The sequence below is a fragment of the Rhinolophus sinicus genome, chromosome 16, assembly GCF_057876585.1.
Source record: "Rhinolophus sinicus isolate RSI-liver-muscle chromosome 16, RSI-T2T, whole genome shotgun sequence".
Lineage (NCBI taxonomy): Eukaryota > Metazoa > Chordata > Mammalia > Chiroptera > Rhinolophidae > Rhinolophus > Rhinolophus sinicus.
Genome location: NC_142516.1, coordinates 21562659 through 21590579, shown reverse-complemented (window position 1 = coordinate 21590579; position 27921 = coordinate 21562659). Strand labels below are relative to the sequence as shown.

The following is a 27921-nucleotide window of genomic DNA, read 5'->3' as shown; positions in this document are numbered from 1 at the left end:
CAAAAACACAGAACATGACCCGCCTCCTGGAAATCTGGGCACTTCTTCCCAATTTCCACCTGTTCCTTCCTTCCCACAGGTGCCTCAAATTTGTTTGGCTTGTTTAGAAGTTCATATAAGTAGAATTGTAGAGCATGTACTCTTTTAGAGCTGCCTGGGTACATGGCGACGGTGCCCCTCCAATTCACAGACCTTGTATCTCTGAGCAAAAGCACACAGGTAGGTGGTGGACAGGAAATGAGACCCAAGTGAATTCATCTTTTGTGGATTCAATCACAGCAGAGAACAACTTGGAACCACAGAGGCCTGGATGAGTCAGAGATAAGAAGGAATTAGACATGGGTGGAGTGGGATGGTCAAAGTCCCACAGAAGGGGAGGGTCTATTCCTGGATCATAGGGACAGCATAAGGACAGGGAACAAAAGGACAGGAGAGGTGGCAGGTGACAGTGCGAGGAAGCCAAAGTTCAAAATTCATGGTCACCAAACACAGCAGAAAATAAGCAAGCGCAGAAGAGACCACGGCCAGGGCGGCTGGGACCAACCCCGTACCCAGCGAGCTTGCCTCTTCCCCAGAGTACAACAAACAGGCCAGATTCTGGGAAGGAGAAATCAACGACGATTACCTTGTATGCTCTCTTTTTAAAAAACTTTTTATTATGGACAATTTCAAACAAATACAAAGAAAACACAATAGTGTATAGTAAACACCTGTCACTCAGCTTGAACAATTACGAACATTCTGTATCATCTTTTCCTCTCCTCATTCCTCCCCCAGCCCTCCATTCATCCTTTTCACTCGTCTTTTTCGGGGACGGTGGCAAATTTACTTACATCAAAATGCACAAATCTGAGCTGCTCCACTTTGACAGATGAAAACGTCTGTGTAACCCACACCCCGTGCCCTTCAGCACACTCCCATCTCCCCATAAAGTTCCCGGGTACCCCCTCCCAGGCAACCCCTGGTCCTCCCCACTCCCCAGAAGCAAGAGCTTTTCTGATTTGTTTTCTCCACAGGTTAGTTTCACCAGTTTGGGAACTGCACATAAATGGAATCATCTAGAAGGTACTCTTTTGTGTAAGGTTTATTTCCCGCTGCCTAATGTGTGTGAATACAAAAAGGTGAGTTCTTAAAATTCAGTTTGGGCCAAACTGTACTGACGTGTCTTCGTCACCCTTCTCATGCCATCTGATGTGGATGGCTACAGTTTTGAGACCAACACTTGAGACAAAAATAACCCACAGTGGGTGCAGAGCCATAATTTTCAATGAATTAATCAAGTCTTGCTTTCTTCCCTCAGTCCCACGTTCCAGATACCAGTTTCTGCACCTAAAATGTGCAGATACAACCACCCCAGAGTTCTGACCAACAAGAGGTGACTTGCAGGGTCCTCTGAGAAGCAAGGCAGACCCTCTTTCTTCTGTCTCCTGCCCTGGCTCTTCCCCGTAAGGGAGAAACCCTAGGTAAAAGCACAGAAAAGCTGTACAGTTCTCTGCAAATGCAAGACACATCTCACTCCACTGCTTAAGGAAAGAGACGTATCCTTGCCTCAGTCTGGAATCCATCCAGGCCCTCCCTTGGTTCTGTGTATACAGCAGGCCCTCAATAAATGCCTGTGACTCTTCATTATTTGCTCTTGACATTTTCTTTATTTCATTACTGCCTTGAAAATGTCAACCCCACCCAGGTTTGGAAGGCAAATAGAGCAGCATGGCCTAGAGCACGGGCTGCCTTCCTCTTGTCATCTGTAAACAGTGACAGGAACACTAGCCCCAATGCTCAGGGACTCCGTGGGAGCTGAGACAGTCCACGGTCAGCAGCCACCCAGAGGCTGGCAGAAAACAAGCTTTGACAGATCTACAGACGTCAGCTCCTGTCACTCTGCTTCGGCCTCCCAGCGAGCCCTGTCAGACACAAATTGCATTCAAACCCTTTCCAGATTCCTCTCCAGGTGTCTGACCTGCTAGCCGCTCACACTGGCCTCAGCTAACACACAACCAGGAGTGAATCCAGGTTTTGTGGCACCTTATACCATTTGGAGGTCTTCTTAAAGAAAGAAAATGCCAAACACATCTTACACTTGGCAAACTTTACAAAACCAAGGACCAAGCAAATATGGTACTAGGCAGGGCCCTTCCCTACTGCGGCTCCACCCCCAGGTTCTCAGTCTCACCAACGTGCCATGCACAAAACATGAGGGTCACATCTCGGCTTCTCCATCAATCCCACTCCTAAATCGAGCCACCAAACCCACTGGATTTCACGTCTTCATACTCCACTGTATCTGCCCTCCCCGTCCATGTGCAGAATCACCTTGGTTTAGACCCACAATGCAGCTAACAGCGCCTTAGCCCGACCATCTACCTTCGATCACCTGGCAGAGCCAGACTCCAAGCCATCTTGGCCTCCCTTCCAGCCTTCCCCTGGGAGCTGCCTTCTGCTTTCCAAACACCTCCTACTCTTGCGTTCCTCAGGGGAGCTGGCCACACGGTGCTCCCACCTGGACTGCCAATCCTCCACTGCTCCATGTCAAAATCAACTCAACAGTCACCCCTCCCCCAAAAGCCATCCCCAGTGGAAATCCATCTCTACTTCCCAGGAAGCCCAACCCGGGTTCCTTCATTTGTCCAGCGACAATGGTGCCTGAGTCATTCTGCCTCGTATTATGATTAAAGCTGTTCATTCTCCTTTTCAAGATGGCCAGGAGACGTGCAATGCCATTGAAGAACAATTCCACACCCCACCCCATAGGAGCTCCTTGTAAGCAGGGCCTACATTTGTGACCATTTCATAGTCCTCATACCAGGCCTCACACATACTAAACGATCCCTATGTTTTGTTGTTATTTTTGTTTTCAATAAATAAATAAATGACATAGCTGAGATAAAACACGTCTTCTCAGTAAACAGAAAAGGATCATAGCTGTCCAGAAAACGCATGTATGTGGAAGAGCTCACCCACTGAAGTGAATTAATAAGGTGAATGACAAGTTGCAATAATTCAAGTACAAGCAATTCTTTTTCTTTCAAAAGGCAGCACGTCATTTTGGCTTTTTTTTTTTCTTCAGGAGTCTCTTTAATGAAGAGGAACTATGCACCACAGCTTTAGAACAAAGCTAACTACTTCTGGGCTTCAAAGCAAAGTAAGTCCTATGTAGACTGAGATATCCTTAACAAATACTTTCCACCTTGGGTTCCCTGCTCTCCCATTAAAATATCCCACATCCCGATCTCCTTTGCTCAGCTTTCACCCTCGAGAAGCCCCTGGGATCTGCCACTGCCGGCTTGTGGGCATGAACTGAGTCCAGTCCCAAGCCAGTCTGGGCGCCTCCCTGGACTCTGACCGGCCACTCTCACTGCCATCCACTCAGCACTGACGCCACCCAATACAGATTGCAGCTGACGGAGCAGGTGGCTTGGGCCCCGGAGACCCCGGCAAACAGGAGCAATAAAAGGACTGCAGTTAGTGAAAGGCTGCCAGAGTGCGCTGCAGGTTAATAACTAACCCTCGGGAGCCTTTACAGGGCTTTCCTGGGTGAAGCCCGTGTCCATTTCATGGGAAGGCGACAGGGCAAGCAATGCTTCTGCTGGGTCTGGCGAGAACCATGGCTTGCTTTCCGAAGGGGTAGGGGAGCCTTGGAAGGGCAAAGAGGCTTGCTGCATGTCACTGAGAGTAGGAGCCTGGAGGGCTGCGTGCAGGAAACTGCCCTTATTACACACTAATTACTGCTCATTTGCCACAGGTGAGCAGCAGCTGGCTGCACGGAGCAGCAGTGAGTGTTGCAAGGCAGACAGGAAAGATCTGCCATCCCAAAAAGAGGTTTTGGACCAAGCGGCCTGCAAGCACTGCTTTCGGGGAAAACCCAGGGGTGCCTGCTGCACTCCTCTCTGCCCTATGCCTAAGGTATCTGCAGGCACCTCCAGCCAGGAAAGACGGAAAGGCTCACTGGGGGCCTGAGAATGTAAAGGAACCCAAACAGGAGCGAGCTAGAGAAGGAAAGACTCCAAGGTCAAGGGAGACATTCAAAACCAGGGTCAAGAAGCTGATGAAGAAACAGAAGATGAACGCAGAATTTAAAAAAAAAAAGGCATTCTTTTATCAAATCTACTAAAAATTTTCCAAAGACTGAGTTTCAACCTTTTCAAAGAAGCAACATCCAATGGGAAATGAGGATCAGCGGGCAGGGGCTGAGCAAGGAGCCAAAACCTTGGGTGCATTATTTCAAGCCTCAGTGCCTTTGCATATGCCACTCTGGCCACCAGGAAAGCTGTTTCCCCGCTGTTCTCTCTGAAATTTTCCAGGTCATCCATTTTCCCTCCACTCTCCCCATCTTAGGCCTTCCTTGGAGCTTATTATAGTGACTTATCTCCAGTCAGGTTTCTTGAGGGCAAGAAACCTGTCTTAAGTGTTCTGTGTGCCCTAATTCAGATGCTTCATTTAAATAAGGCCAGTTTCCTGTGCCAACTGTAGAACTGAAGCAAATACCTAGATCCTGCAATAACTCACCAAAAGCCACCGGCACCAACTGACTTCATTCAGGTCATTCACAGAGAAACTGAAGTCAAAACACTAATTCCTACTTAGTGAGGAAAGGCCTGCAAGGGAAGCATATGGATTAGGAGATGTAAAGAGAAGTGCTCTCTGGTTCCACTGAGCTTACCTCAGAAGAAGAAGTGGGTATGAAAGACAAGCTCATCAAGACCAGCAAAGAATGAGCTAAACATGAGAAAAATACAACTCAACTAAAAAACAAACAAAAACAACCAGGCAAAAATCATAGAACAAAGCATTCCAGAAGGAAAATACAGATGGTTCATACACACGTGCAAAGATACTGAACTCCATCAATAACTGGGGGAAAGTGAAGACCACAAGGACTTCTAACTCCCACCAGACTGGTTAACAGGAAACAGGAAAGCTGCACAGTAACAAGCTCTGGAGAAGAACGGATCAGCAGACACTTTTATATGCTGCTGGGACTGTGGAAAAAAATTTCACAGGATCTTAAAAGGCTCTGCCCACAACCCTCCCAGCCATTCCACTCATGGGTACACACCCCAGAGAGATGCTTGCTTGCATATGTGCACCAGGAGACCAATTCCAGAAGGCTCAAAGCCGCATTTTTTTCTAATAGCCCCCAAACCGAAGACATCCCAAAAGTCCACAACAAATGGTACATTTCAATAGATTCCTGCAATGAAACAACTCCACAGCAGTAAGAACTACAGCTACCTCGTCCATATGTATGAATCTCACCAACAGAGCAGTGAGTGAAAAATCCGTTTATATAAAGTCCACAGACCTGTAAAACTAACAACGTATCGTTTAGGGAAACAAACCTATGCAGCGAACCCATCAGAAGCAGAAAGGAGGAGAGACCAACTCAGGAGAGCGGGAGGGAGGGGGTGGGATGGGGAAGGGAACAGGGGGTTTAACAGCATGGCGATGGTCTTCGTTCTTAAGCTGGGTGGTGTGAATGTGAATGTTCATTCTATTTTTCTTCTTTAAACTATTCGTGTCATAGACACACTTCTGGATTTATGTCTCACCATGAAAAAATTTAGAGAATGCACTGCACAGCGGACTTGCCAACACTTCGCAACTCAGACAGAAATGTAAGGGGGGAAACTAAGACCAGACAAGCCAGAAGAAGGATGAGCTTGAAGCAGGACAGTCCCAGGGCAGAGGGGCCAGAGGGCCAAGAATAAAACCAGGAGGGAAGGGCATTCAAGACTGAGTTAGGGTGGCCCGGACTGGCACAAAAATCCAGCACTCGGATAATGGATGAACAAAGTGGGGCATACACATACATCGGAATACTATTCAGCCATCAAAAAGAATGAAGTTCACACACATGTGCCAATATGGATGAACCTGGAAGACACTATGCTAAGTGAAAGGAGCCAGACACAAAAGGGCATATATTGCATGGTTCTCCTTACACGGGGTACCTGGAAATGTCAAGTGCATAAAGACAAAGTTGAATGGTGGTTCTCGGAAGTTGGGGGCGAAGGAGGCTGGAGGAGTTAGTGTTTAATGGGCACACAGCTTCCGTTTGGGAACATGTTCTAGAGATGAATCTTGGCGATCGTTGCACAAATGTGAATGGACTTTAATGCCACTAACTGTACATCTACAAAATGGTTAAGAGGGTCAGTTTTCTGTTGGTACTTACATTTTACCACAATTTTACAAAACCCGTAATTCAAGACAGGTGCAGCTGGACAAGGGAGCAGGTAGGGTAAAGCGAGGCACTGTCAGACCTACCTCACCCGCCTGAGCTCACGTAAGATATAATGACATGCGATCACGAAGCAGGCAGACTGGAGACCCCACGGACCCGAGAGGGGCCAGCTCTGCAGGCCCCTCCCGCCCGGCCAGCAGTGGGGACGATGCCACCCCTCGGACTGAGCTCAGTGCTGGGCAACAAGGAAGCTCTGGATAACCCCGGTGGAGGCACAGGACCCTTGGGATATCATTTTCCAGTTCTTCACTTCAAAAAGGAAAGCCTGGGCACTCAGCCAGCTATGACTTTGGGGAAAAGAACCTGCAAAAAATGCTGAGAAATGGTAGACAGAACCCAAACGCTAAAAATGCTGACAGAGCAAAGAAGTTCAGAAGAGACTGGGGGTTTTAGTGCATGAAATTCTGACCTGTCAAATCACAAAGGAGTCTGACCTTCCCAGGGAGTTCCAAGGAGCACACGTGTCAAACAGGAAGGCGGGGTGTGCACAGCCTGGGCCGGAGGGAAGAACACTGGAAGATGAGTTAGGAAACCTCGATTCCATTCTGGCTCTACCACATTTGCTAGCTAGCTGAGTGGCCCAAGGTCATTTGCCCCCTGAGACCAGGCATAAAGAGGATAATAATACCTTCCCAGACGGTGGCAATTAAGGGAAGCACCACAGATTCTGCCAGCCTGGGGATAGGATTTCCTAAGAGGTAGAAAGGTGCTTTGCGTATCAACCTCCAACCCCAAGACACACACACACACACACACACACACACACACACACAATAAGGGGTGGATTTAAGTAATTCAGAATAAGCACAAAAGAGGGGACAAACTGCTGAGACGTGTGTCAGGAAGGCTTGGATGGCAGGGGAAAAAGGATACACACACCATGCTTACAAACATGTATACAAAGATTTAAGGGAATGAAGTGAAACCAACCACTTACTATGCAGCAGGATGAGAATATGAAAAATGCTTTTCTTTGTGATAATTTTAATATTGTGCTATTGAGCATTTTCAAAAAACAGGCCTACTTCTGACCTGAGTGTTGAAGATTTATGGCCATCAACCCAGAATACGCCCTGGGTGAAACTATATTCTGAGGTTCAAGGGTCCCCTTCCACCTCGGGACCTCAGGGGCAGGCTCAGGACCCACCTACCACTCCTCCCACGCTCGGTGCTGCTGTCAGAGGAACCCCCAGACCACAAAGCTCCTCCGGCCAGACTGTCCGAGCTCAAACCTAGAGTTTACCTTTACTAACCATGTAACAGGATCAAGTTTCTTAAACTGTGTGCTAAGCCACGATTCCCTCCCCTCTACAAATCAGGGATAACACCAGTAACTGCCAACAGAGTTTTCGTGAGGATTCAACAAGACAATCATTTAAGCACTTAGCACAGCACCAGCAAAATGCTCAGTAAGCCTTGGCTCTTACTAAGTGCTCGAGACGAGACACTCCGGCTCTTCAAGGGTTCCTCATTCATATTTTAAGATTCAGGGACATACCAGGCGAGCTCATAATCCTCCCCTACCCCAAGGAGCCCAGACCCAGAGGGAGGGGGTTTTCTAGCTCCCATTCTCCGTGCATTTGCACCCGTTCCTTCTGCCCCAACACCTTCAGACCAAATCTAACAGCTGAACGCCTATGCATCCTTTGGGACAACACGAGGTCACTTTGGGCACCCAACATTCTCCAACTCCACCCCACAGTTCAGTGGCTCACCCTCTGCACTCCTCTCCCTCATGTGGGGTGATAAGTCATCTATTTACACTGTCTCCCCTTCTGCATTGGGACTACCTCACCCCAAATGCATATTTGTATCTAAAAACAAGGAAAAGATGCAGATGGCTACACACTACAATTTTAACAGTGGTTACCTCTGAGATTTTAGATGATGGTTTAACTTCTCTTGCTTCTCTACCTTTTATAATCATTCTGCTTTAAACATGTTCTAGTGTGAAATGAAAGTGAGGGAGGAAAGCACAAGTCAACCTGGGGAAAAAAAACCAAAAACACCAAGATGGAGCAGCAGCGGATCCTGCCTGCAGGCAGCTGCCACAGGAAGAAAGGAAACCGGAGTACAGACAGACCAGGGTCCTGCAGGAAAGAAAACACTCCATCCAGAGGGAAGGAGGAGGCAGGCAGCCAGGCTCTGGAGAAGGATGCATCACGTGTTTTGAGGACAAATTGTGGGTGGAGGATTTCTGTGGTTATCGAGTGGATTTTTTCCTAAGTCCCTGTGCAAGAATTGAAGGGGAAGTCCTTCTACCTGTCCCTCCCCCCTTTGGCCATTTCAGACTTAAACAGACCTGTGCCTTCAGCCACGGCAGTGCACTAGGGACAGAATTCAATGAGGTTATGCATGTGAAAGTGCTCAGCAAGTTAATATTTATTCAGGGTCATGTTACTGGGACTGGGGAGGCTGGGCAGACACCTCCCCACCCCCACGCACACACCCCATATTATCACTGACAATCTAGAAGGTGTGGACCAGAGTTAGTTAGAGGTTACACCTATATCCCATTTGGGAAGGATGTTCACCATTCACCTCTCTGCCCCCACCCCCAACCCTCCTTTTAAAACAAAGGTATTTTTAAAAATATACAAACTCATCACCCATGTAAGTATCCAAGGCTCCCCATTGTCTCAATCACCGTGTGGGAGAGGGTGGGAGTGGGGTAAGCACTGGGAGACCACCTTGAACCAATACCTTCCCCCCTCAGGGTCAGGAAAAAGCAAGCCACCCAGAGGCCTGGGATAAGGCAAGGTCCCTAACTACCCATGGCTGCCAGAACTTTGGGAGAGGGCAGAAATGAAGAGGGGCCTTCTCCTATTTCCTGGGTGTCTTATATGGTCCCCAATTTATTCCCACAAATGAGGGGGAAGGTATCATGCCCTCTAAGCTAGAACTCCACTCTGCCTCCAAGGCTGCCCCTCCCCCAAACACTCCAATGACTCCACCTGTAAACTGCTCTGACACGCTAACCCTGGTCCTGGCCAGCTGTCATCCCCTCGCGCCTGGACTATTGCGACAGCATAACTGGTCTCCAGTCCCTCCTCCAGCCCAGCCTCCACTCTGCTGCGGAGAAAACAGGCTCCTTAAAGCTCAGGTGTGATACTGTCAACCCCCAGCTCAAAGATGGCCAGTGACCCCACACACACACCCCGAATTGCCTACAGCAGTAGTTAACAGTGGGGCTGCCCTCTGTTCTCAATTAGAGAGCCAGTGCTTTTCAAAGGATGTGAAGCGACCAACTTCCTCAGAATCACCTGAGGTTCTTGTTAGAAGTTCAGCTTCTTGAACTACTGAACCAGACATTCCGAGAATGGGCTCTGGGAATTTTAACTGGAGAAAAGAAAATCCCAGATGACCTTTGTATACATTGAAGTTAGAGAACGATTTTTGCTGTTTCCCATTGTTTGGGGAAATGGGTCCTATTTCCAGCTGCCAGGAACAGCTCACCACCCTGCTGGGATCCTGTGTTAGGACTAGGGGGCCGTCTTCTTTCCTACCGCTGATCCCACGCTCACCCCCAAAAGCTACACGATCGGGGTTACCAAAGTAGCCCATTCCAACTCTTCGCTGAGTGACCAAAGGGAAGTCACTTCTTTTCCACAGGCCTGTTTCCCATACACAATGGATGGGATGTGGGCTGTCCAGGGTCTATTTCAACTCCAAAATAAGGCCTATGATCTTTATCAGCATGGTCTATGGGACCCTAAAAACCTAAGAACCTGCATTTTTCTATTTGTCGGGGGTGGGGGGGTCATTCTTTTTTCATCCAAAATGAAATTTAAACCCATCTCTCATACTACATCCAACTTCTAATTTCCACCAAAGGAGAGCCGAGCAATGTTTAGCCTTCCTGGCACAGCTTTATTTATTTATTTATTTTTAATGTTCATTACTAAAGAATTTTCCAAACCCTTTCTACAGGCCAAAGAGAAGGCGCGAGACGTAAACTTACCACCTACCAGCAACCCTTCAGCACCCTGCCGTTTACTGATGCTGTCTGTATCCTTCTTGTCATGTAATGCTCCCAACATTCCCATTTTAAAGACTAGAAAAATCAAGGCTCAGAGAGCTGACATTGCCCAAGGCCGCACAACCAGCCTGCAAGACTCAACCAATAGCTCTCCTCATCCTGATATGCCCCCTGCTTCCACTGTTCCACAATGAGTCAACGTGGAGGTCCAGAGACAATGAAAGCAACTGCACCAAACGCAATACTGGCCTACAAAGCTGTGCCCTCCAAGGCCTAGTGGGAGTGCTAACCAGCCAGCCACATACCCTAACAGCTCTCCACACAGAGCTGCTGGAAGACTGTGCACGCAGGGGTGGGGGGAGACGGGGCTGAGCAACAGCCGCACGAGCAAAAGTGATGCCAGGGATTTAGTCAACAGAGAGCTAATATGAGTCAACAGTGGGTGCCGCTGCCAAGCACGCTAATGGGATCTTCAGCTGCATTAATAGAAGGAAAGTGTCTAGGGCAGGCTGAGGGAGTCCTGCCCTGCTCTGCCCAGACCACACCTGAGGGCACCTTCCAAGTCAGGGCCAGGTTTTCTGAAGAGGAACAGCTCTGAGTGGCACTCTGCTTGGTAGGGTGAGCCAAGGCCTCCCCTGGCATCTAGTATATAAAGCCAACCCCATTTCAACTGCATGTTATAGGTGGGTTTTTTTTTGTTTGTTTGTTTGTTTTTCCTTTTCTTCTTTTTTTAAAAATTAATTTTATTAGTTTCAGGTGTATAGGTGGGTTTTTAAAAAGATCTTTTTATTCCCATGTTACCAAGGATTGAGAAACAAGTGACTATCCATAGCAAAGGTTGAGAACATTCAGGCATGAGAGGGGCCGTGGCCCACCACCAGGCAAGGGGCTCCAGGCCTGTCAGAGGACCGCTGGGAAGACAATTACAGTTGTTTCTTCCCTTATTCAATACAACAATTGGGCTGTGGCTTGGCCAAGAAGTAGACTTCACACAATAGGCATACTAAAAATGCACAAGGGACACTGGGTTTGAGATTGTGTCATCTCAAGTGTCAAAGTCCCCAGGAAGTCCTCCCAATTCCCCCAGCCCATCCGTCCCCAACACCCTGTCTTGGGTGAGCCTGTCATATCACTTAGCATCACTTAGAATAAAAAGCTATGTTTCCCAAGAGCCCCAAGGCCACCTCCAATTCACGTGTGTGTCTAAGGCACAGCGTTTGGTACACTGGAGACACCCAGTAAGTGTTGACTGAACTAAACTGAAGTGCCCTGGCAGTCACAATGAGAGGGGTGTTGTATTCAAGGCAATTTCAGAACACAAGTGTCGTGACCAGGGCTAATAAAATGGCTCATGGCAATGTGTAACCACTTTTAGTATGCTTAGCAAAGGAATTCTTGAAGCTAACACCACCAGAGAGTTTTAATTACAAAGCAGCCACACTCAGCCTGGCAAGTGCACTGAATGCCTGTAGAAATGACTGGAGACAGAAAATCCAGCTTAGGGGTATGGCGGACAAAGGTAAAAGCTATCTGTGTGCCAGGCAGCCATGCAACACCAGAGCCCAGGGAAGCGGTAAAAACCCAGGGACCCAGAAGAGGAGAATAATGACAAGTGGGGACAAAGGCCAAAAAAAAAGGGAGCCTCGTGAAATGGGTTCTGAGGAAGGAAGACACATGCTACAAGTTCATGGGGAGCTGGCTGCCTGGTGCTAACCTTTTACTCCAAGAATTAATTATAAGAACTAAAACTCTTATCTGGGAAGCCTAGCGTAGGAGATTGTGGTGCAGTTCTAATATCTAATGAATCTTTAAATGGATGAGCTGTGCTTACCGGGTGATTTTTCTTCATCTTTCCTCCCTGAGGGTTCACATAACAAAAGCCAGCATTTGCTTTTTATTTGCCTTTGGAGTGAGTGTTTTGTGTGTGTGTGTGTGTGTGTGAGTGTGTGTGTGTGTGTGTGTGTGTATTTCTGTATAGCTAAAACGTGGAGTTCACTAAATCACATATTAAAGCATCAAGAAATCTGCCATCATAAGAAACCCTGGTAAATATTTTTTGTCAAGTAGCCTTTTATACAGTGAAGAAACCTTTTAGGATGCAAATACCCCACCACCCCCTCCAGTGAGGGCTCCACCAGCTGTAGTAAGGCAACACTCCCACCCCGACCCGACCCGTTCTTTTGTGTACCTGTTTGGGTCTATTTCACCACACGTGCACTTTACTCAGTTTGCATTTTTCATCCCAGAAACACCACTTAAGCCTGTCTCACAAACCTGACAGAAGCAATACATTTTATAAACGAACCATCCCCGGGGAACAGACGAGAAGAAAACCATCAGCAAGGCGCACTGTCAAAGTTCCCAAGGAGAGCATTCCTTTCCCAGATCCCAGGTGCAAAATGCATGACATCCTCTCCACACACAAGCTGCCCACTCCAGAGGCAGCCTGCTCCCCTCTCCACCCCTCCCACCTCTCCAGGCCTCCTCTCCCAGCTGAAGAAAAGCTGGAGAGCCTCAATCTTGGGCAGCAGTAACATTTTAATGCTATTTTAGACAACAGCTCTAAGCTCCGGAATGTTGGCTCCTTTTCCATGAATAAAAAAACCCCAAAAGGGTATTATCATAACAAAATGATATCCTATGGAGAGCACTAGAAGCCACAAAAATAAAATTGCCATAAATTGAAACTGTCTCAAAATGAAACCTACACAGGCCAGGCAGGCTCTGATTTTCTCATCTAAAACCCTTCAATGTTCCTAGTTCTCTCGTGAAGTCCAAAGACTTGCCCCCACCGGGAAGGCCTAAATGCTTTCTTTGGAAGTCCAGGTTACGTTTGTCCCCCCACTCGAAACTCTGGAGATGATCTGTAACATTCATCTAAAGCTCAATCACGGCTGTGTCCTCGGTCACACCCAAAGATTCCCAAAGGCACCATCTGCCGCAGCGCCTGGTGCACAGTAGGCGCCCCATTAATGTGCAGATTTGATTTGATCAGATCTGGCCCCTTGGCTAGAAAGACACGTTGGTAGCTGGACAGCCTGGCGGGGACAGCCGCGCCGGCCTAGCTCTCTGCTGGATGGGGGTGGGGTGCAACCACCTGTGGGCAGGAGGCCGGGAACTCAGGCCCCGGCGCCGCCGCCACCCTGGGGTGCCTTGTAAGCCCCAGGAATGTTGCCCTGGGGAAAGTCCGGCTCTCCAAGCCCCGTGGGCGCCCCAGGGCCGACTCCCAGCGCCCCAGCAGGGGCTCTGCGGGAGCAAAGTTGGTCAGATCCAAGAGAGTCGATTCTAGAGTTAGCTCCCAAGTCGGCGTAGCCCCTGCGAAGTTGCCGGCCACAGGGGTTTTGGGGGATGAAGACTGAGGGAAAAGGCACCGACAGGGGATCAGGAGAGAGCGGAAACGGTCCCCTGATTAGCTCCCAAACTTGGGGCACCTGCCGGGTAGCAGGCCTGGTGGCGACTTCGCGGGGGCAAGGGGGCCACGTCAGGGCAGCCCTGCATTGCTTTGAGATTTTTCTAACCAATAACTCAACACCATAAAGGCCCCCGCTGGAATCTGGGGGGCGAAGGTAACACCTGTCACCCGCGCCAGGGGGCGGGGACGAGGGAAATGGGTGCGCTGGGGAAGGGGTGAGGCCCAAATGGTGAGGTGGGAGCCAGAGAAGGTGCAACCCAGCAGCGCAATGTGTCAAGGAGAGGGCGCCGGCCTGGGATGGGGTCCCGGAAGACACGGGACGGGGAACCCGAGAGGGAACCTGGATTAAGGAGTATTCTCAGGGAAAGGGGGGAGGGGATCCCAGAAAGGTGCTAGGGGAGCGTCCCAGAGGAAGCCATATGGGGAAGGGGATCGGGGTGCCAGTGACCCGAACCGGCCCCATCACTCACCGGCAGGTCGACGCTCACTTCGGTCCCGTCGAGCAGGAAAACGCGGCAGTAGAGGGTGGCCTTCGCGGCGCCCGCGGCGGAGATGTGCACCGCCGCGCCGCCCGTGAGCAGGGGCCCTCCGCCGGCCGGGAACACGCTGCCCCCGGGCGCGGCGGGCAGCGGCGAGGAGGCGGCGGCGGCGGCCGGGCCCCCCCGCGGACCCCCGTCGCGCTCGTCCCCCAGCCCGGCGGCCCCGCGCCCTGCCGCGCCCCGCGCGTAGAGCTGCATGGAGCGGCGGCCAAAGGTCCGGCGTAGGAACCGCAGCATCCTGGCTGGGGGCGCCCCCTGCCTCCGCCCCCTGCGCCGCCGCCGCCGCTGCGCCCCCGCCCGGGAGCACCCCGCGACGCCGTCAGTGCCCGCGGCCGCCCGCGCCACCTCCAGCGGGCTGCGGCCCGGGGCTCGCTCCCGCCGAGGCTGAGGCCGCGCTCCGGCTGCCTGCGGGGCGCGCCGGCCCGGCCAGCGCCGGCTGCGAGTGGCCGCAGGCGGGAGAACGCGCTCGGGGCGGCCCCGGAGCCGTCCCGCCGCTGCCGCCGTGCGCTCTCCGGGGCTGGCGGCCTGCGCTTGCTGCTCAGCGGCCGCTCCCGACGGCCAGCGGCGGGCGGCCCGAGGCTGCGGGGGGCGCGGGGGCGGGCTGCGGGCTGCTCCCGCGCCGCGCCGCGCGTCGGCCGAGGGCCAGCCGGAGCAGGGCGCCTGCGTGCTCCTGGCGCACTCACTCCCCCTTGCCGCGCCGCGCCCAGGGCCGGAGGAGGCCCAGCCGAGCGCCCGCTCCCCAGGCGCCTTTTCCTGCGCCCGCAGCCCCCGCCTCCCACCTGGGAGGCTGCACCTCCAGCTACCACCACCACCACCGCCGCCGGGACTGCAGCACGCCCTCCTCCCTCGGGGCTGCGCCGGGTAATTGCAAAACGGGTTTGTGCTGCCCCCTGCCGGCCCGAGTGCCCCCTGCTGCTGTAGGTGTGCTCACGTGTGTACACGTAGGTGAGCACACACGTGTTTCCGGCGCCCCGAGCCCTGCAGACGCCTCTGTGTCTCCCCTTACCTAGATAGGAAAACAGGGCTCTGTGCCCTCCGGGGAGCTTTGTCCCGCAGGCCAGAAAGAGAGAATAGCGTTAAGTGAAGACCCTCCTGGGCCCTCAGTTTCCCCTTCTAGAAAAGGAGAGTGGTGGACCAGGTAATCTACAAAGTCTCTGCCACTTACATTCAGTTTAAGATTGCAGAGCTGGCAGGTCTCTTTCAGCCATTCCAGTCCAATGGGCTCATTCCAAATAAGGAAATTGAGGCCAGGGAAGGAGGGGGAGTACTTTTGCAAACTACTACTCAGAAAAACCCCTTTCCTCAAGGAACTCGTGTCCAGTATTGTCGCAGAGGCATGCATAAATAGCCATACCGAGAAGGCTAGTAAAGGCCGAACAAGTTACTGGGAAGCAGAGTAGAACTGAGGCCCGAGAATGAATAGGATAGGACACACTGAGAATATCGGAGGTGGAGGGAAATGTTTATAAACGCTGCCGCTCAGGTATACACGTTCAAGGCCTGCTGCTGGGTAACTGGGTTGTGCAGTGTTGCTGGAAGGAGTGTAGAAGACAAGGAGGCTGAAAGGAGGTCAGGCCTCTTGAGAAGAGTAACACTACTATTTTCTTGTGCCTGACACTGTGCGAAGCCCTTTCCATTCATCATCTCACTTAATCCTCAGGACAACCTGGTTCTATAGGAGATTTTATCCCCATTGTACAAAGAAGGAAATTGAAGCTTAGAGAGCTTAAAAGACTTGCTCCAGATTTCATGGTTAATAGGGACTCGTTTGCAGGGCTTCAAAGCCGTTGCTCCTAACTACTGCCAGGCTGAGGCATGTGGCATGATTGGCAAGCAATGAAGGTTTCAGAGAGGCCTGGATAGAGGCAGTGTCCACAGCAAAAGAGACAGAGAAAGAGGAAGGGATGATTTTACAAGGCATTCCGAAAATAGACATTTACTGAAGATCGGGCACTGTCTTAGGTGATTTCATGGATGATATTTTTATTAATCCTCACTCCAACCCTTCCAGATAGTTCTATTTCTCCCCATTGATTTAGGTGGAGTTTGGGGCTTAGAGAAGTAATATCCTAGCCCAAGGTCTCAGGGCTCCTGAATGGCAGCAGCCAGTACCCTCACTTGTTGCTTAGTGTTCCCTCTAGGATTCTATAGGGGTATACTGTGTGACAGTATACTCTGAGGGGGCACCTGCCAGTCAGTCTTCAGATACCCACTCTACTCTCCTCCCCACAAGACTTGACTTAATAGAATACCATCAGCAAGTTGGTGTTCAAAGGTAGCCCAATCAGCTTCCTGGTCTCTGAAAAATGTCCCCTCCCACTCAAATGTCCACATCCCAATCCCCAGAGCCTTGCATGGCAAAAGGAACTTGGCAGGTTACATTGATTAGATTGGGAGTTTGAGGTAGGGAGATTATCCTGGATTATCAGGGTGGACCCAATATAATCATAAGGGTTCTTATAAGAGGGCGGCAGTAAGGTGAAAGTCAGAGAAGGGGGTGTGACAATGGCAGCAGAAGTCAGTGATGCATCCAGGAGCCAAGGAATGCAGGTGGTTCCTGGAAGCTGGAAAAGGTAAGGAACAGATTATCCCCTAGATAGTCCAGAGGGAACACAGCGTAAGGACAGGACTTTTGCTTATGTGTCCGTATGTCCCTACCCAGCATCTGGCCTGCTGTCTGGAAAGTACATAGTAGACATTCAATAAATGCTCGTTGAATGAATGCAGGATCTCATTTCAATGTCATAACAGCCCTGTGGGGTAGGGATTGTTGTTGCCTTTTAGAGATGGGGGAAATGAAGATTGGAGTGAGCTGGACTCACACTCATGACTCCTGATGCCAGATCCCATGGACTACGGACAGTACCGCGTCATTTAGAATCACCTGGGGACTCCAGATGGCTTTAGCTTGAGCAGTACCTCCTCTGTGTCAGACACTTCCTATCACTTCATTGATCTTATCGAGTCTTCATCACAATAGTGATTTAAGCACTGAAGAGAGACAGAGGCTCCGGCTTTCCTTTGATTAAATTTCATGTTGCCCAAATTTCAATTTCAGAATTTCAAATTTGATGAGCAAGTTTGCATTTTGTCTGCTCATAGTGTTAGGTACTTTATTTAATCTTTGCCTTTTTGACCTAAAAAGACCCATCCCTGCTGTCTGAGCTCTATAACCAGCCCTTCAAGATGTTTAGTTGCCATTTCTCAGACCTCCTCCATGCTCAGTGTGAATGGGCCAGAATTGCATATCCTGTTTGTCAATGTATCACTCTTTTATGGACCTTTTGGTCCTCAAACTATTATTCAGAACCCCCAATATTTCCACTTTGTTTCTGTCTAGAACTATCTTGGGCTGAAGTTCTCCAGAAACAGTCTACACTAAATTCCAGGTCCTTTCCTCGGTCATAAGCAGGAGCTTGACACCCTCAGTTTCATGGACAGTATTTGGAATTGGATCCCCAGTGTCACCTTCTTGTCTTTTCTCTGTTTAAAGCTCAGCTACCACGTCTTTACTCACCTCCTCAGGTTCATGAGTCCCTCCCATCACTACTCCAGAGCTTTGTGTCATCAGCAAACTTTGGAGAGTCCTTATGCACTCCCTTCCTCCAGGGTAGTTTTACGGTGTTAATTACACAGCCCTTGCCCTATCTCTAAGGAACTCCTTTCAGAAATGTGCCATTTATCCCTCTCCTCTGTTTCCTGGCTCATTTCCTAGACTCATTAAAATTGTGCCCTCATTCTGACTCCTTTTCTTTTCCCATAGAACAAGATTACACTTTAATGTATGTTCCTATTTACTCCCCTGTGAATCTTTCTTTCCATAAACATTTACTGAGACCTTACTATGTATCACAAAGCTTTCCCTACCCTTCTGATAAATGTGGGCTCGTGGGGAGGGCGAAATGGGTGAAGGGGATCAATAGTAATGTGATGGATGGTAACTACACTTACAGTGATGATCACTATATAGTGGATACAACTATTGAATTATAATATTACACACCTGAAATATATAATGTATACCAATTTTACCACAATAAAAAAAGTGTTGGCTTAGCCTTTGTGCTATCATTTCAGAATAATGATAACTATCATTAATTAAAGCTTGTGTAGTGGGCAGCTGTGGTTTCTGCCAGCCTAGCATCCACTTTCCTTCTTTGGGTTACTTTGCAGAAATTCTTGATCACCACTCAGAGACTTAGTGGTCTAGGTGAAGCTGACTCTACCCCTGTCACAGGTATGACCATGTTCAGACCTGGCTAATCAGAGCATGGCATTTTCCAGAGACCTGCTACTGGCTCAAGAATAAGCAGTAGCTCACATCAGGCCAATCAAGGTCAGCCCTGGAATTCTTGTTGAAATGACTGGGAATCAGCGGTGTGAAGCCTGGAGCTGCTTGCTGCAGTCCCATCTTGACACCACATGGAGAAAGCCTGAGAATGACAACCAACACAAAGAGAAGCAGAGCCCAGAGATGGACAGACATAGATTTCTGATGACATTTTGATTTTGACTGCCTGGATCCAGCCGTGCCTGAAGCTACATCTTGGAATATACAATTTAAGGAGTGAATCAGATGAGAATGAAGACTTTCCAGGTCTCATTCATGAGCACAGGGCATAAGTATTGTTTTGAATAGGCACTCACTTTATTCATGTTTAAAGGACTCATCTCCAAGCAAATAATTAGCAAAGTGATGCTCGTCACTGAATTACACAGAAATAAGTGGAGAGTTAATGAGTCATCTAAACTTTTAGATCCAGAGGTGGCAATGACAATGTTTTTATGAGTACAACTGAACCCCAAATTTATATTTGTGGCCAACCCTTTCCCCCTGCTCTAGGTCACATTTCTGACTGCCTCCTCTACATCTAATCTCTAGGTCTTTATTCCAAACACCTACTCTCCAGCCTTCTGCCTAGACTCAAGAGATTACTATTTGGAGAGAAACAGGCATGTCCCCCACTTCCCTGATTCCAGCCCTAGCATGGGTTTCTTCCCTGAAGGGTGTGCATCTTACTTTGGGGGAAAACGTGTGGCTTTGATGCGATAGGCCTGACATCTATGCTGGAGATGCACTCAGAGAGTGGAAGGGAGCATCTTCATAGTACCTGCCCACCGGGCTGCCCCCTGCTTACATCTCCAATGTTATCCCCTCTTACGGACTTTCCTGATGAACTTGCCTATCTCTTACTCTCTCTCTCTTAGCCAAGTGCTTATCTTTTATTCTTTTCTATCCAGTGGTCTAAAATCAGTGTTGTCCAGTGGAACTTTGGCAATGATGGGAACATTCTATATCAGGTGTTGTCCAATATGGCAGGCACATCTAACTATTGAGTACTTGCAAGGTGGCTAGTGCAACTCAGGGACTAAATACCTAATTTTATTTTAATTTTCATTCATATAGCTACCTGTGATTAATAGTCACCATACTGAGTATCACAGGACTACCCCCGCCCACCCACCCATCACCTACAGCTGGGTTCATCTCCCTAGCCCCTGCTCCTCCCCTCTTGGGAAGGTCTAGTTCCAAGTAGTCCTAGGCTGCTGACATTAACCTTCCCATGCCCAGCCAAGTCACAAGATATGACAGCTCTGATCCTATGTGTCATCAAATCACAACCCCATCCCCTGCCAAGTTGGTCAAAACCAAGGTAAATTGTTCTTTTGGGGAAATACCTTGGCAGCTGGACTGGGGGTGGTGATGGACTGTGCTTTTGAAATCCTGCCACAGCTCAGAGTATATTGTGGGAGTGGCATTTCCAAGTGAGGGTCCCATGACTCACCTGAGTGAACATTGCACAACCAAGGTACAGGAACCACAGACACGAAAAGAACTCTTCCCTACCACCTCCTTCTCGGTTGCACACTTCAAGGCGTAGTTCAAGCTAAGGAAAGAGAAAATGTGAGGACAGAGAAGGTAGTGGGTGGGGTCAGATGCATGCCAGTGAAGGTTTGAGAGGACTGAGGTCTGGGAGATCTAAAGCAGGCTCGCTGGGGAGGAGCTGGGGCCTGGCACCGTAAGGCGAGTAGTGGTGGAACCAGTGAATGAACTATGTGGGTTTAGGAGAAAATGGAGGCAGGGAAATGGAGATGGTAGGTTCAGACTACTCATTTTAAAAACTTAGCATCAAAGGAACGCAATGAGTTATCAAAGAAAAAACTTCTTTGGGATTTCTGCTGAATTTTAGTCCGAGACTCACTTTTTCCCCCCCTTCTTCCGCCTCCCCCTCCCACTCCGGTTCAAGCCGTCGTTTCTCAGTCTAGTTGTGTAGGACACAGCTCCCTGGTCCATGCTGGTATTATGAGCCTTGCGCTACCCCCAGTTGAGGCAGTCAGTCGCCAGTCCTTGGTCACGCTCACAATGGCTCCAGCCACTCATGATGGCCACTGGCTGTTCAGGGTGGCACAGAGTAGCCCAGCTCCAGGGAGAGCCGTTGTTCACAATCTTAGCTGTAAAGGGCGCAGATCACTGGCCCATGTGGGAATCGTACTGACAACCTCACATTAGGAGCACAGTGCTCCAATCACCTGAGCCACCGGGCCGGCCCCGAGACTCACTTTTCTCATCTGTAAAATGGGTAAGTACTACTAACCTCCAAGTTTTGTTATGACATTAATATGACAAAACACAACTGATGCAAAGAAGAAATATTAGGCGGAGGAGTAGGGAATACGGCAATAGCTACAAGGGACAAGGGGATCAAGCAGTTTTGGGAGGGTCTTGTTCTTATTTTAATATTGGGGACGCCAATATAAATGAGGAGAAAAAAGGAATGAGAGAGTATCAGGGCACAAACACAAAGAGAATATTTGCGTGGGGGAAGGAGTAAATGGCATTTTCTGAAGCTAGATGGAAGGCTGTGCAGAGAGAAGCTGGGTGGAGTTAAGAATGGACAAATGCTTATCAGAGGCACTCTGTTTTTTTCATTCCCAAGGGAATAATAAAGAGGATAACACTTCTTTATGCTGTGCAGAGGTTTATGGTTTATGAACTACTGTCACAGACATGACCGCACTTTAATTACTCTGCACACTGGCTGTGAGGTGTTCTTATCCCAGTTTATAGCTGAGCCCTGGTTAGGGCTCAGAGAAGGTGTGGGGCTTGCCCCAGGTGACAAGGCTGGTAAGCAGCAGCACACACTTGGATTGGCTGGAACCCACAGATCCCACAGTATTTGTCTGGGCCTCCTTCCCTCCCTCATTGCCCTCTCCAAACTGAAACCCGGCCCTTCCCTGCAACCACGCCAGCTCCCGCCCTCACTGACTCACTGGGAGAGGGCCCTGTTCTTCTTTACTCCCCAGAGTCAGTTTCTGACCTTCAAGACTCCACCCTCTCTTTCATCCCTACATCTCCCTCTCCCCTAGCCCATTTCTCCCTTTTGATTAAGCTGTTAGAAATAAAGGCAGGGGTTTTAATGATGTTAAGAAGGGAGCCACTGCAGGCCTGCCCTGCCCTGCCACTCCCCACTCTGATTCCCAAGGGAAACAGGCACCAAGGGCAAATGGTAGGAGATACAAGCTGTGCTTTGTTTTTGCCTGGCCTGCCCAGCAGCCAGGGCTCTCTGATAAAGCTGGGATGGAGCCCAGGGCCTGCCTGAAGGCCTAAGAAGGCCTCTCCCTTTCCCTAAGCCCTCCTTTGTTTGGGGGATGTTTCCTCCTGTGGTCAGTAGCTGACTAGAGAAGCAAAGGCCAGTGTACTTAGGTGTGAGCAAAAGGAAGAGAAAATCACATTCTTGTGTGTCATTTTTTTTAATGCTCATTGAACCCACACACCGGTAAACTTGACCTAACCGTAGCCCTGGAATCTGACCAATCAGATTAGTATTCCATCTTAAGGTGGAGAGTTGAGAAGAAGTGGCAAGGAGACTTTCCTGCTGTAGGGAGCTGGGCAGAACCTTTCTCTGCCAATTATAGCAGTCTAAGGAGGAGAAATTTCCAGAACCTCCTCCTCTCTCATCCCTCACAGTTTGTAACCACCCAACCCCAACTCTTCCACAGCCACTGCTTGATCCCCTGGACCACTGCCTCAGCCTTCTCTGCAGCCTCTCCCCCTCCAATCCATCCCTTACCCGGTCCCCAGAGCAACTGATTATTCTGAAAAGGAAATAGACCACACATCATTCCCCTATTCGCAATCTTTCAGCAGAACTGATGACAAGGGACACTGGTCAAAATGACAGAGTTCTAGGAGTCTGGAAGGGGGCCTGGTGCCAGCTATGTTTTGTATCTGGACAAATTCCACATCAAGATTTTTAGCCAGCCTATATTTACTGGGGAGACTGAACACATTTCAAACCAGAGCTCACCCTCACTGTCCGCAGCCTTGTCTTTCAGTGGCTCCCTATTATCTACAGGAAAAAGGCTGTCTTAATCCGGCCCTGCCTGCTGCTAGAGTCCCAGCTTGGTCACTTCATGCCACCTCCTGATTTCTAAATTGTTGCCATTTTTCAGACACCCTAAGGCTCCCTTCAAGCCTTTAGATGCAAATCTATCTCCCTCAAATATATTTTCCCACCTGCAAACTCTTATTCACCCTTCAGAACCCCAGATTGGCCCCCTCTGCAAAGCCCTTTCTGACCTTCTCTAGATAAACCTGGTTGTTTCCCTTCTCTGTCCTCTTACAGAATTATGTGTACATGTTATCTCCTTCTGCCACATGTATTGGGCAGTCTCTTTGTGCTATGAACCATCAGTCCTTAGTGGTTTGCTGATGATGGCAGCTTGGACCAGACTGGGGGGGGGGGGGGAATGGGCAGAATTGAGAGGTAATATGGAGGTAAACCCAATGTAATGCGGTGATGGACGGGCTGTGGGGGCAGGGGATGCCGGTGTCAAGGGTTTCTGGCTGCTGAATCCCCTTGCCTCCCAGAGTGAGGGCTCCTAGAAGGTGAAAGCCATGTCTTGTTTATCTCTTCATCCCTTACTCCACGAGGGACTAGTTGGGAGAATGCCTTCAGAACGGGGGCAGGCCTGAGCCTGCTGGGAAAGCAGTATCAGTGAGCCACACCAGAAGGGGATGGGAGGACAGAGGCAGAGAACAGAGCCAGGCCTGAGGAAGGGAGAGGGCACCTGGTGAATGGTCCTGGGTGTGTATTCCAGAACTTTCATGACAAGCTACCTCAGTTGTTGGCTATCTACTCCTAACCTACTCCTAACTTGCTCCCTCACCTCTATAGATGGGCCAATGCCCACTGGATACTAGAAAATCTGGGGTTTGAAAACTAACTATGAGACTTAATTGTACCCCTGTCCACTACCCCCGACCTTCTCCCTGGGCCTTTGTGTTGTGGTAATGTACTCTCCTTCTTCCTCTCTCTCTCTCTCCCCACAACTGCTCTCTTTTACACACACACACACACACACACACACACACACACACACACAATGGCTGACACATGTAGATGCTCATTAACTATCCATGGTCCACCAAATGAGTGTGGGCATCATGCAGTCCAGTCCAGAAGCATTGTTCAGAGGTGGCATGTGAATCCTGGCTGTGCCTCTTACTTGCCGTGTGACCTTGTGCACAGAATCTGAGCCCTCTCACCTTAGTTTCTCATCTGTTAACAGAACATAATAACATTATCGACCTTACAGGTCTGTTGTGAGAAATAAACAACATGAAGTACGTCAACTATGTTTAGTAAGAACCCAATAAACGTGAGTTGTTATTGTTACCATTTCTGTTCATGTAGTTACTGATAATTTTATATCCATTAAAAAAATATGAAAACCTTCTGGGTTGGAGCTTGGCTGGCCTGGCGGGGCCCAGGGGACAAAAGGGACAACAAGCCTTGGGCATGGGAGTGGAAGTGAAGTCAGCAGCCCAGAGCCTTTGGCCTGGGGGTTGGCAGGGTCTGGGAGAGAGGACAGAGAGGAAGGGGGTGGGGGAGAGAGACAGAGAGAGAGAGAGAGAGAGAGAGAGAGAGAGAGAGCCACCACTGTGGACAGGGAACTAGCTCCCAGTGAACAGAAACCCTGCAAACCGGTCTGGGCAGTCCCTGAGCCAGGTGGGGTCACCTGGTCTGGTGGCATCCACAGGGAGCAGCCTGACGGTAGTGGGGCTGGGCTGTCCTTGGGTGATGCCTGCGGCCTCCTCCTCCCACCTGGGAGGCATGAGAGGAGTTCACTAGGCCTGGCCTATGACAGCCCTTCTGGATCTGGGAGAGAAAGATTGCTTTAGGGAAAACTGGGGCACACTACTACAAAAAAGCCACAGTGCTTAAAGTCTGACAGAGCTGAATTCCCAATCCGCTTCAACAAGGGTGCCAAAACCATTCAAGTAGGAAAAGACAATATTTTCAATAAATGGTGCTGGGCAAACTGGAGAATGAAGTTGGACCTTTATGTTACACTATATATAAAAATTAACTTACAATGGACCAAAGACCTAAACATAAAAACTAAAACTATAAAACTCTGACAAAGGGAGTTCAAATATGGGGACCCACAAAATGGAGGCCGCCTCAGTGCCCGGCCCACATGACCTGAGTCAGTCTGCACTTATGGGAAACACCTCATGATACACCTCACATGTATCAATCACAATTCTCCAACTCAGCTTTAGCTAGCTTACCTTACCCTAAAAAGATAGGACCCTCTAGCCTATAAGGAAATTCCCAGGGTCCTAGCCAATCATGCCTTGTTTTGAGGTTGCATCTTCTGACCTCTGTAAAACTGGCTCTTGCCCAAAATCCCTCAGGAAGCGTGGTCCACAGCTTGTTAGACATTGTGTTCCCTCATCCACTCATTGCTTTCCCTTGAATAAAGGACATCAAACTCATTACCAAATTGTATTATTTTTGTCCTTTGACAACTCCTAGAAGAAAACACAGGGGGAAATCTTCATGACATCACTGGATTTAACAGTGGTTTCTTGACTATGACATCGGAAGCAGAAGCAAAAAAAGGAAAAATATCGATAAATTGGACTTCAATAAAAATCAAAATGAAAAAGTTTCGGTCATCAAAGGACATTATCAAGAGAATGGAAAGAAAATCCACAGAATAGAAGAAAATATTTGCAAATCATATAATCTGATACGGGATTAATATCCAGAACATATGAAAGACACCTAAAATTCAACAATTACAACAACAAAACAACCCAATTCAAAAGTAGGTGAAGGATTTGAAAAGACATTTCTCCCAAGAAGATACACAAATTGCCAATAAGCACATGGCAAGACTGGCTTAATATCACTAATCATTAGGGAAATGCAAATCAAAACCACAAGGAGATAGTTACATGTTTTTGAAAGAAAATAAGTGATTGGTTATAAACAAAAAACAAAACAAAAGAAAAACCATGAGGAGATACCACTTCACACACTTGAGGATGGCTATTATAAAACAAAACAGAAAACAAGTATTAACGAGGATGTGGAAATTTTGGAAACCTTGTACATGGCTGGTAGGGAATGGAAAATAGTACAGATGCAGTGGAAAACAGCTTGGCACTCTCTCAACAAGTTAAACATAGAATTACATTATGATCCAGCATTCCACAACTTGGTCTATATACCCAAAATAACTGAAAGCAAGGATTCAAACAGATACTAATGTTCATAGCAGCACTATGCACAAAAGATGGAAACAAGCCAAATGTCCATCAACAGATGAATGGATAAACAAAATGTGGTCTATCCACACAATGGAGTATTATTCAGCTATAAAAAGGAATGAAGACCAGACACATGCTACAACATGAATAAATCTTGAAGACATTATGCTTGGTGAAATAAGCCAGACCCAAAAGGACAAATATTATATGATTCCACTCAGATGAGAGATCTAGAACAGGCAAGATCATAGAAAGTAGAATAGAGGTTTCCAGAGGCTGGGGAGGGAGGAATGGGAAATAAGTATTTCATGGGTACAGAGTTTCAATTTGAGATGATAAAAATTTCTGGAAATAGTTGTGGTGATGGTTGCACAACATTGTAAATGCACTTAATGTCACTGAATTGTATACTTAGAAGTGGTTAAAATCATAAATTTTATGTTATGTATATTTTACCACAATTTAAAAAAAAAATCCTGCTCTAACACATACAGTATGATTTTGGGCAAGTCGGTTAAGTGTTTTGTGCCTCAGTTTCCTTAGCTGTGAAACAGAAATAATAACTGGGAGGATTAAATGATGTCAGATAGTTACAGTGCCTGGGGCACAATAGATGCTCAAATGTTATTTTCCTTTATTGCCTATTTTTTTCCCCAAAATAAAAATGACTATTTCTCCTCTTGGTTGTAAAATAAATAGATACTCATTGTGAAAACATTCTTCTCTGATAATATTTAATAGAATAAAACAAACATTTTAAATAATAACATAATCCTACCATTCAAAGAAAACCAGTTGTCATTTTGATATATATCTTTCCAGACAGCTTTCTTTATTTTCCCATATATAGCTCAATTTCCCATCTATAATATAACTTTATTGTTAAGTAAATTGAGTTCTGTAGGTAAAACAAAAAATATAATGTAAACCCATTTTAAAATAAAATATAAAGTATAACATGACAGTGTAATAAACACAATAGTCTATCAATATAAACATAGCCTAGAATTTTAAGCAAACTTAGAATGGTCTGTATGATTTGACATTCCTGCCCTCAAAAACTTACGTTCTAGTGGTGGTCGGGTTTGGAGGTGACAAACTAGTAATCAATAAAATATTTTTTTTTTCTAAACAAAAATGGGATCCTTTTGCACATGCCATGTTGTAGCTTTTCTTCTCACACCACAAAATATCCTTCCAACATCCTTATTGACTTTTCAAACATAGTATTTAAAGGATTTCCTAAGACATGCCTGTGTTTTGTCATTTCTGTATCGATGTCTGAAATGGAGTAACTGTGCGATGCCATGTTTTTTTCCCTGCTCCAATGTTCTGAATACTGCATGCTGAAACCAGTATGCTGAATACACACTGAATTTAGTGTGGGCGTTACCTCTATGCCAGAGCAGGGTTTCTCAAAGTGCCTTCTTCAGGACGCCATTCCTTCAGTATACAAAGATTCTATGACAGGCAAAACAGATTAGGAAAGGGACCTCCCACATCCTCCTCTTCCATGTTCACTGAGCGTTTGTTAAAGGAGTGTTGAGGACGCTGAGAAGTCCTGCAGTTTAGACATTGGCTTAATTTTGTTTAATCTAGTTGTCTTATTTTTTGGCCACATACCAAACAAAGAGGCATCGTTACTGGGTGAGGATGTGTGTCAGTCATTGTGTGCAAAACATTGCTGGAAAACTCTACAATAGAAGTTGAACTAACATGGAAAAAGGCCACTTTTCTGATGGGCGGGACTCTAGGATGCTGCCACTGGAAACGTTGAAAGCTATGTTGTGTTTTTCAAAATACAGGCGGGAAAGGTTTCATAGTAGGAGAAGGGGGTGTCGAGAAGACATTACTTTTGGAAACTCAGGGAGAAGAGAAAGCGCAGATAGTAATGGAGACCATCTCAACGATTATCTTAACTATAATCAAAGATGATGCAAATTAAAGCAGACTTCAGGCACTTTCTGACATTTACTTTAAAAAATGGGGAATTAGGAGGGAAATACAAAGTGGAATTCCCAATGCTGACAAGATTGAGGCGGAACTGACATCGTTAACCAATGACACTGCAAATTTACACAACCTGTTGGAAGGCAATATGTGACAAGAACCACAAATGTAAGTATCTCTTTGACTAGTAATCGCACTGTGAGCCACCCATCCTGAAGAAATATTAAATAG

The 27921-nt window shown here is 48.0% G+C and overlaps 1 protein-coding gene across 7 annotated transcripts in view; it reads right to left on the bottom strand.

Annotated features, from left to right (window-relative positions):
- Positions 1 to 15008, bottom strand: part of EPB41L4B (erythrocyte membrane protein band 4.1 like 4B) — a 117219-nt gene extending 102211 nt beyond the window's left edge. For 3 of the 7 annotated variants that reach the window (XM_074330801.2, XM_074330805.2, XM_074330803.2), the window contains exon 1: positions 14106 to 15008. In XM_074330801.2, coding sequence (XP_074186902.1) covers positions 14106 to 14411 — 306 coding nt within the window. In that variant the 5' untranslated portion in view covers positions 14412 to 15008. The remainder of the gene's footprint in view (positions 1 to 14105) is intronic. The other 4 variants (XM_074330804.2, XM_074330802.2, XM_074330806.2 and 1 more) reach the window with 3 other exon arrangements.
- Between the last annotated feature and the right edge of the window lie 12913 nt (positions 15009 to 27921).